The 10,859-nt window shown below is 34.6% G+C and overlaps 1 protein-coding gene across 2 annotated transcripts; it reads left to right on the forward strand.

Moving 5' to 3' along the window:
* The first annotated feature begins 6,013 nt into the window (after positions 1 to 6,013).
* Positions 6,014 to 10,859, forward strand: LOC111996432 (thiamine pyrophosphokinase 1). Of its 2 annotated transcripts, XM_065770285.1 has the most exons (6): positions 6,014 to 6,257; positions 6,344 to 6,440; positions 8,270 to 8,342; positions 8,609 to 8,710; positions 9,932 to 10,178; positions 10,450 to 10,859. In XM_065770285.1, the coding sequence occupies exons 1-6, from the start codon at positions 6,122 to 6,124 to the stop codon at positions 10,560 to 10,562; spliced, it is 768 nt and encodes a 255-aa protein (XP_065626357.1). In that variant the 5' UTR covers positions 6,014 to 6,121; the 3' UTR covers positions 10,563 to 10,859. The 2 variants fall into 2 exon arrangements, with proteins under 2 accessions (XP_065626357.1, XP_023884158.2); XM_024028390.2 differs by lacking the exons at positions 6,014 to 6,257; positions 6,344 to 6,440; positions 8,270 to 8,342; positions 8,609 to 8,710 and adding exons at positions 8,913 to 9,298; positions 9,565 to 9,666.

Raw genomic sequence — 10,859 nt, forward strand, 5'->3', positions numbered from 1 at the left:
TTCTTCCTGTTTACCACAAAATGAGGGTTTAAAGAAAATGTTAGGTAATATTGTAATAAGACTACTTTGTAGTACTCTAAACAAGTGAGACAAATATTAAAAGTTAGCAAGACCATTAATTTAATTATATTTCGAATAAGAGTTGAGCCCAAGCTTATCAACAAAGTAAATTACATGTTCTTCTAAAAAAGAGAGTAATTTACATGTTTTAGTTTGGCTCATTTATATTTAAACAAGTAGGAGTTTGTTTGCAAGCTACTTGATTAACTTATTATTTTCCCATATATGTTAAACACAACACAACGGCTACATTTTTTTTATCCCTTCACAAAACTATGCTAATAATTAACAAATAAATTATATTGAAAAAAATTATTTGAGTTACTTAGTATTTTAGAAACCTTGTATTGTTTAAAAATTGTACTTTTCACTACCAAGTTGACTATTTATATCATCAATGCATTGCAAGTACTCACTTGATATCTTAAAAACTTATTTACAATCTTACATGATCCAATATTGAGTTTGTATAAGTATATTTCTATATGCGTATAGGGCTAAAATTATCCATATGTATTAAATTACCCAACTCATTAAAATTATTTAAATACATCATATGACTCATTAAATAGGTAATATGGCTAAAAGTACATGTGAATGGTCATTTGAACTGCCATGTGGTGGGTGTTGATGCCCATTTTTGACAAAAGGGCCCAATGGCAGAAAAAGCCCAACAATATGAAAAAGTGGAGAAACAAAACAGCAAAGTAAAGATCATTGGGCTAGAATGGTAAGAATAATGGTCCACAAGCCTACAAAATAATAAAGTGGCCCCAGAGAAAGCAAACGGGGCCAAGGAAGCCCTAAAGGATGAAGTAGTAAGCCTATGGGAACCATAAGAAATAGAAAAAAAAGCAAAAAAGGGTCGGAGGAGCCTAAAGAAAGGAATTAGTAAATGAGATTGGTTTGAAAGCCAATAAACCCAAAGGTAAAGGATGTGGTAATTGGGCTAGGGAAGCCCAAAAAATTTAGCAAAAGCCCATGGGAATGTAAGAAGTAGGAAAAAATGAAATGGGCCAAGGACACCCAAAGAATGAAACGGGTCGAGAATGTCCAAGGAATAAAATGGGCCGGGGAAGCCCGAGATGTTGTATGAACTGGCCTGGCAGAAATGCTGGGTAGTAGAAACTAAAGGAATGAATAATATATGAAATTGGCATGGCAGGCACTTCAGCCTGCAAGCCTAGAAGTAATAAGGTAAATAAGGGTAAGTGATATCATAGCAGGAAGCCGTGAACAATGCAGTGGCGTGGTAGGAGCATCAGCCAACCCATGGATAAGGAATGAAAGGAGACATGGGCTGAATTAAAAAAAAGAAAAAGAAAGAGAAAGAAAGCCCACACCCAAGTAATGTCCAACCCGAAGAAGGAATAAGATGTAAAGAATAAGGACTTAAGAACTCATCCACGTCACAAGAGTTAAACAAGCACAAGAGCATGCAGTAGAGTCAGAAAAACCTGTAGGCAATGGCAAACGCATGAATGCTAGAAAAGTAATGGATTCATATGGAAGTGGAGCATGCACACAAGGCTCAGGTATCACCTACCTGTACCCAGCTAATACAGGGGAGGTGGGCCATGGGTCAAAGGTAAGAGGGGCTGTGGTCTGGTGGTGGAGAGAAATGGGAGCCTATTTTGGGGTCCCCGCTTAAGCTCTTTTGGAGGAAATGTCCTGCTGGGATTACATCTCACCAAAAAGAGGCAAACATGAGTTGGAATCACGAGGTGCATGTTATAGAGGTTGGTAAGAGAGAAGCCCAGCCCTTATCCGGATGGGAGTGTCAAGGGAAGTAAAGAACAAAATAAAATCACTTTTGTCTTGGAATGAGGCATGGCTCGGCCAACACAGTACGGTGGTGGTGGCTAGGCAGCTAGTAGACCATTGGGCAATTCTAGAAGGACACCTACAATAGGCCAAAAGTAGTTAATGGGTAAAAATGGTAAATCCTATCACGACAGGCAGTATAAAAAGGCCATAGTCATGCACAGTAAAAAAGAAAAAAAGAAAAGAAAAAAAAAGGAGGAAAATAGAGAGGGAAAGGGAACAACAGCGAAAAAGAAAGAAAGCAAGTAAGAAAACAAGGAAACTGAGAGTGAGGGAGAAAAATATGAGTGATAGGAGTAAAAGCATGTACCAATAGGCTACCCACTTCTCTCCTCTCAATAGCCCACTCTCTAGTAAGTCAATAATTTGAAATTAAGCCACTTAGGTCCATTTTCTAAAGTGAGTAACTTCTACAACAAAATTACCCTCTGAGGTTACCTACATTGGAGATTGGTTCCCTTCTTGGACTTGAATCTGCCAAAAAGTCAAGTCCATTCCTTTAGTAGACTAATCTCCTTTTCTTTTGCCATGGTTGATCAAGGATTAACGTAACTTTTTTGTTATTAATCTATTCCTGTTGTAATCACGTTATCATACTTCTCCTTTGTGGAATTGTTTAAGTGTTGTCGTTGTTTGTAGAAAATATTTTAGTTAAAGCGTTTTAGTTATCCTGCTGTATTATGTTTTTCTTGCTATAATGTTTTGTAACAGTATTTCTTGCTGTGGGCACGTGATACGTACAAGATTCCTGCTAGGGCTCTAACTTGTGCTCAAGCTTGCCTAAGGTGTGTTTCAATTAGGCCAGTCTTAACTCCCTACCCTAGAATCATAGGGTCGTAGTACGGCAGGAGCAATCCAACCCAAGACGCAAAAAAGGCCCACCATAGTGGGCAGGAGGAATTTTCCGCCAAAACAATTTGAAGGTAAACTATGTCAAATTATTTACGTTTAAATCAAGCCTCATATTGACGTACTTGTTCACGAGCAACATGCATAACTCATTTAAAATTCGAGCTTAAACTTGGGCTCCTGCTCAAAATTCAAGGGAAATAACACTTCATCCCTTGAGGTTTGGAGGAAATCAACACATTGATCTGTCCATTGAATCTAGTAACATAATTGACCAAGCCCTGACTATGGTTTTTTTTTTTTGGGAAACCCTAACCATGGTTGATGAAAGCTTTTTGGGTTAAATTTACCATTCTTTGTCACCAAACTTCCAAAACAACACTTCCAACAACAACTCCAAGTAGGTTTGCAGATCTAATTATCTCTAGTAATTCTCTCTTTTCTTCTACAATTCTTACAATACTATACCTACTCTTTTCTTCTACAATTCTTACAATACTACACATACACTTCGCCAACTTTTAAAAATTTGAAAAATTCTGTAACTGTTATTAATGGAATGACTAATGTGTTGATTTTCTTCAAACCTCAAGAGAGGGGAGCGTTACTCTCTTTAAGTTTTGGGGTATAGTATCATTTCCTCAAACTTCAAGAGATATTTGGTGCGCATGACAAACTTGTAGACTATTTAGTATTGTATCTGGAGGTTATTTGCTTGTAAATATAGGGTCCATAGCCGCATTACCCCTAAGACGCGTGGAAAAAAAAAAAAAAAACTTGCAAAACGCAAAACAAAGACTTTGTATCCAAACCCCACCATAATCTTGTAAAGTTTAAGATTATATTTGCACGTATAAAGGACAGTAAATTCTGTGTCAAAGCAAATCTATCAACAATGTTTTTGATATCATGGATTAGCACTAGCAATGATGTACAACAGCAACATACGAATGCAAGATTGAGTTTTTGTGCATCGTTGGATCTATTGTCGATGTCCAGGAATGGAGCTTTTGTGGGCCCTCGCCCTTTTTAATATTTAATTCTCTTCTGTCGTTTTTTTGTAATTGGCAAATCACATGGGTCAAGTTCTGGAGAGAGTATATTAGGTTTCCGTTGGAAGCTTCCTCTCCTTCACATGAGGGTGGACCTTTGTGAGAGTAGATTTTCTCCAAGTTCTAACATTTTTTAATTGTCACTCACAGTTTAAAAGGCTTTAGATTTGCTGTTTTGTTTTATTTTGTTTTTCATAGGATCTTATTTGATATTGATATATCGTTTATTTTCAGTAATTTATTTGTATAATATTTATTAAAAGATACAAATTTTAGTAATTCTTATGTTAAATGTGTTAAAAAAAAGAGAGGCAAGAAACAAAAATTAAAACATTTTTTTTAACAATGATCAAATGCACAATTAGACGTGCTTACATTGTATTGGATTCAGTGTCCTTAAGCATTGGACTCAAAACATTTCTCTAATTAAATTCATTGGTGAATGTTGCTTACACAAGTTCTTCTGTTTACACACCCATGACTTTATATATATATATATATATAAATTTTTAATTTGAGAATTGGGAGAGAGGAGATTTGTAGATATTTTAATTGAAAATGTTAGAAAATATTAATTGAATTAGAAGACTCTTGGCCTTTGATGGGCTATTATGAACAGACAAAGTTAGCTTCACCTAAATTCCTTTATTACAATTATGTTGGGATTTTTAATATATGGTGTTTGCTAAATGATTATTATTTTTATCATTTGATCAAGACATCAATTAATTTGTGATGTAGGCGAGAATCAAATCCAGATGCCTTATTTGACGACAAAAATTGTTGTTCTTTTTCTTTAAATAGGTAGATGGTGGGATAAGGAGAAGTGAGGTTCAAACCACAAATATGTGACAACACAAAAAATGCCACTAGACCCATTACCACTAGGCTATTATTTTGAATTTCGAGATTTTACAAGTGGAGTTACTTAAAATCCATACTACTTTTATTATACATAAATCACAACAACCCTATATATCAAATCAATAATTGTAAAAAATATTATGTCCCACACATTATTAAATTAATTTAATTTTATAGTTATATAATCTTTTTTGGATAAGGATACACTAGACCGTACATAATGCTAATAGCATTCTTTAAGGTATCTCAGGCTATTCTAATCAAACAATAACTTTGACAATTCAAAAAAGGAAACAAAAAAAAAAAAAAAAAAAAATTGACCATTCAAACTTTTACTATAAAAATTATGTTGGGATTTTTAATATATGGTGTTTGCTAAATGATTATTATTCTTATCATTTGATCAAGACATCAATTGATTTGTCATGTAGGCGAGAATCAAATCCAGATGCCTTATTTGACGACAAAAATTGTTGTTCTTTTTCTTTAAATAGGTAGATGGTGGGATAAGGAGAAGTGAGGTTCAAACCACAAATATGTGACAACACAAAAAATGCCACTAGACCCATTACCACTAGGCTATTATTTTGAATTTCGAGATTTTACAAGTGGAGTTACTTAAAATCCACACTACTTTTATTATACATAAATCACAACAACCCTATATATCAAATCAATAATTGTAAAAAATATTATGTCCCACACATTATTAAATTAATTTAATTTTATAGTTATATAATCTTTTTTGGATAAGTATACACTAGACCGTACATAATGCTAATAGCATTCTTTAAGGTATCTCAGGCTATTCTAATCAAACAATAACTTTGACAATTCAAAAAAGGAAACAAAAAAAAAAAAAAAAATTGACCATTCAAACTTTTACTATAAAAACTAAAAACTTTGGAAAAAAAAGGCTTTCCTGATAAATAAATAAAAAAATTTTGGACCACTTTTGACTTAATGCGAAATAATGCGACAAAAGTGAGTCTAAATATTTCGTCCCATTTTTTCTGCTCTGTTCATCTAATTAATTAAATATTATTATTATTGACTTATTAATATTACAGTTATTAATTAATAGTAGTATTTAATTAATTAGGTGAATGTGTAACAAGTATTTATTGGTGAAGTATAAAGTGAAGCAGGAAAAGTAGGACAGAAGATTTGGACTGGACAAAAGTAATGAAAAATGGTAACATAAAAATAAATAAATAAATAAAAACTCATTTAGGTTGAAAATTAACAAAATTGGTAAATTTTGACCAATGTAATCATCACACGTCATCATCTTCCTAATGATAATTTTAATCCCCAAACGGACCCATATTATATATATAGTATTTTGTTCCAAAAGTCTCTAAAACTAAACAAAAAGAACTGAAAACAGAGGCTCTCTCTCTCTCTCTCTCTCTCGTCTCTTATTCTGTGTGTGTGTGTGTGGAACTGGTTTTGTGTACCGCACGTTAGCGATGGAGGTTATGTCCCATTCTTCGGCTTTCCTTTTACCGACAATCCCGGCCGACCACCGACCTCCTCAAACGTACTACGCACTCGTCGTGCTCAACCAAAACCTCCCCAAATTCACTCCTCTGCTTTGGAACCACGGTACTTATCCTGCACCCTCTCTCTCTGTGTTCTTTTTTTCTTTTTTTAATTTTCTGAGAAATGATCCGGTGCGCTATTTAGAGCAGCTCAACTTCATCTCTGTGCTGATGGAGGCGCCAACCGTGTGTATGATGAAATGCCTCTGTTCTTTCCAGATGAAGACGCCTCCCATGTTCGAACCAGGTCTTTTTCTTCTTTGATATATATATATATATATATATATTTTTTTTTTCCATTGAAAAAAAAAAAAAAAAAAAAAAAAAAAAGGCAAAACGCAGAAAGAGAGAAACGTAGACGCGCAACGCGCAATCCAAACGGCACCTCTTTCTCTCTCTCTCGTCTCTTATTCTGTGTGTGTGTGTGGAACTGGTTTTGTGTACCGCACGTTAGCGATGGAGGTTATGTCCCATTCTTCGGCTTTCCTTTTACCGACAATCCCGGCCGACCACCGACCTCCTCAAACGTACTACGCACTCGTCGTGCTCAACCAAAACCTCCCCAAATTCACTCCTCTGCTTTGGAACCACGGTACTTCTCCTGCACCCTCTCTCTCTTTGTTCTTTTTTTCTTTTTTTAATTTTCTGAGAAATGATCCGGTGCGCTATTTAGAGCAGCTCAACTTCATCTCTGTGCTGATGGAGGCGCCAACCGTGTTTATGATGAAATGCCTCTGTTATTTCCAGATGAAGACGCCTCCCATGTTCGAACCAGGTCTTTTTCTTCTTTGATATATATATATATATATATTTTTTTTTCCATTGATTTAATTTCTGGGTTTTAATTTAAGAAAAATTTCTATGTGTTCTTGTTCAATTTTTGACCCTGGAATATATTCTGTTGTAGAACAAAAGCTAGAGTACCAGTTCATAAAAAAGTTGTCGAAAAAGGTTGTTCTTATTTATCCCAAATAATAATAAATAAATAAATAAAAAAGGTTTGTTCTTTAAGATTTAATTTCCTGGTTAAAATGTATTTGTTAAAAAAGTTAGTTTGCGTGTGTCTTTTGAGACATGTGGAGCTCTTGGGGGGAAGGTAGAAAGTGGAAACGCAAAGCGCATCAGAAAACTTTTATTTTTTGGATTTCTTGTCTTTGTTTTTAACATTGAAAGATATTTTTTGTTGTATATGTGTGGGGGCATATTGTTTTTGGTATGGAAATTATGTGTTTGTAAGACCCTTTAAACTTTAGAAATAGTTACAGTTGATTTTGGTCCACATAAGTTAAAAGTTTGTGGTGGCTATTGTTATAAAATTTTAGCCTATATAAATGGATCAAAATTGAGAAGAAAGGCTGAGAGCCACATGTTCCGTGGAAACAAAATAAATAAAATGGCTTCATTTTAAGCATTAGGAATTGCTATGAATTTGAAGTCATTGGAAACTGCTGAAGTGTGCAAGGATAGGATACATCCTACAATTACTTCCTTTATGAAAGATATACACTTGAATGTGGTGAAGGATTTGTGACTTCCTTTGCTTCATCAGAGGCTCTTAGTATAATTTTGCCAATCATTTGGGATAGAGTGATACGAACTACTCAAGAAAGCTTTGTTTTTTAGTTTCAGATCAAAGCATAATGAAGCCTCCTATGTATAATAACTGAATTTGCTGCATATAAGCTTGAATAGTCTTGTGGGGTATTCTCTGTTTCAGTAAATATGTTTCTCAATCATTTGGAATATTCTTATGTGGTGTTACCTGTTTTAGTACGTATATTTCATGCTGGGAATGAGATCTATTTTAAGCGTTTCCCCAATGCTCTTGATGATGGGATGGTCAAATTCTGTTCTTTAGTGTTGTGTGCTGTTTTGGATGAGCTATATCAATTTTGCTCCTCAAGCCTCAAATCTGCCGAGTGGCACTCAAGGAACCAGATTAGACTGCACAATATAGAATTTTGAGTATTTTGTTATTTTGGGGTTTATTATCTTGTTTTGAAAGTTATAGAGATGTTCGTGTGTCTACATAATGCTGGTTTGTCAAACAACACTGACTTCCGGGATTTGTGCCAGGTACAAGCCTGATGTTATTAAAGGTGACATGGATTCAATCCGAACAGAAGTACTGAACTTTTATGCAAACCTGGTAACTATCTTTCTTTCCTTCCTGCACAAACCCTTCAATTGATCCTGTCATTCCTGCATGATTTTGAAACTTGTGACCTTGGTTAAACCTTTACAAATATGTTGTCATTCCTGGAATTGGCATCTAAAGATCCATGATATGTGTATCCTTTCTGACAAGTCTTTTTGTGCATTTTATGTTATTATGGTGTTACTGCTCTTTGGTTTTTGCATATGCAGTGTTCTGGAGCCATTCTTAGGATGTCTATGTTTGTTTATTGTATTCAGGGAACCAAGATATTGGATGAATCTCAAGATCAGGACACCACTGATCTACATAAATGTGTAGCATATATACGTGACTTTACACCAAACCTTGATAAGTCAAATGTAAGTTAAATACAGTCATCATAGAAGCTCTTTTTTTATAAAATCTGCTCTGCTTGTGTGATCTTGAATCTGTCTGGTTGCTTATATCAAAATTGCAATTTTAAAATTCTTTTATGGAACCATTTGCCTTAGCTCTAGGGGTATTCTCTGTTTCAGTAAATATGTTTCTCAATCATTTGGAATATTCTTATGTGGTGTTACCTGTTTTAGTACGTATATTTCATGCTGGGAATGAGATCTATTTTAAGCGTTTCCCCAATGCTCTTGATGATGGGATGGTCAAATTCTGTTCTTTAGTGTTGTGTGCTGTTTTGGATGAGCTATATCAATTTTGCTCCTCAAGCCTCAAATCTGCCGAGTGGCACTCAAGGAACCAGATTAGACTGCACAATATAGAATTTTGAGTATTTTGTTATTTTGGGGTTTATTATCTTGTTTTGAAAGTTATAGAGATGTTCGTGTGTCTACATAATGCTGGTTTGTCAAACAACACTGACTTCCGGGATTTGTGCCAGGTACAAGCCTGATGTTATTAAAGGTGACATGGATTCAATCCGAACAGAAGTACTGAACTTTTATGCAAACCTGGTAACTATCTTTCTTTCCTTCATGCACAAACCCTTCAATTGATCCTGTCATTCCTGCATGATTTTGAAACTTGTGACCTTGGTTAAACCTTTACAAATATGTTGTCATTCCTGGAATTGGCATCTAAAGATCCATGATATGTGTATCCTTTCTGACAAGTCTTTTTGTGCATTTTATGTTATTATGGTGTTACTGCTCTTTGGTTTTTGCATATGCAGTGTTCTGGAGCCATTCTTAGGATGTCTATGTTTGTTTATTGTATTCAGGGAACCAAGATATTGGATGAATCTCAAGATCAGGACACCACTGATCTACATAAATGTGTAGCATATATACGTGACTTTACACCAAACCTTGATAAGTCAAATGTAAGTTAAATACAGTCATCATAGAAGCTCTTTTTTTATAAAATCTGCTCTGCTTGTGTGATCTTGAATCTGTCTGGTTGCTTATATCAAAATTGCAATTTTAAAATTCTTTTATGGAACCATTTGCCTTAGCTCTTGCACATTGTGATTAGGGACTCGTTAGTACTAATTTAATGTGCCAGATGCATTGCAAATCTGCTGAATTATTACTGGCATGCATGCTTTGTTTAGCCTGTAATTCTTGTTATTCTTGATTTGATGCCAGCTATGCATTCTTGTTGCTGGAGCACTTGGTGGGCGGTTTGATCACACGTTAGGAAACCTCAATGTTCTATTTGTCTTTTCAAGCTTGAGAATAATTCTTATAACTGATGAATCACTCGTTCGCCTTCTTCCAAGAACTCATCGTCATGAGATCCATGTTCAAAATTCTGTTGAGGGTCCGCATTGTGGACTCATTCCTTTTCCGTTATCCAAAAGCACTACAACGACTGGACTTCAATGGGATCTCAGTGAGTGTATCACAATCACATGATAATTTTTTGATTTATTGCTTTTAGTTACCAAGCTTTAGTGGGAAGAACTCCTTTCTTGGCTTTGATGTTCTTGTCACACACCACATCCTATCATGTACAAAAAATTATTCTTTTTTTCTCAATAAAATATTATTTATATTGTTAAAAAATGTGTGTTTATTTTTATATATTATTTTTTAACTACCTCCGTGGCTATGCAATTTGCTATTGTCTAATGTCCTGTAAATCTGTGTTCTGTCTATTCCAGCTAATACAGAGATGAGGTTTGGTGGTTTAATAAGCACATCAAATGTTGTGAAAGGAGAAATAATAACAGTGGAATCTGATGCAGATCTTATTTGGACAATCTCTGTGAAATAGTTGCTTTTGAGAGGCGTACAAGCAGAAGTTTTCACAAGTTCTTTTAACCTACAAAAATTGCGAAATATCATCTTCAATTATTGTAGTCAAGGTGAATTTCTGTAGGTAGAATGCAAAGCTCAAAGAAATGGAATAAATTGTGTATTCATATTGACTTTTTATGTTTATAATTAATTAGGGAAATATTGTAGCATCTCTACTTTTTCTTCTTTATTATTATTAACTCTAGGGATGATTTATCCTTTATTCAGTTGTCTTGAGAAAAGTTCTTATCCAGTGTTTCTGAGCTTCTTGGAA

The sequence above is a fragment of the Quercus suber genome, unplaced genomic scaffold (genome assembly GCF_002906115.3).
Source record: "Quercus suber isolate HL8 unplaced genomic scaffold, Cork oak 2.0 scaffold_29, whole genome shotgun sequence".
Lineage (NCBI taxonomy): Eukaryota > Viridiplantae > Streptophyta > Magnoliopsida > Fagales > Fagaceae > Quercus > Quercus suber.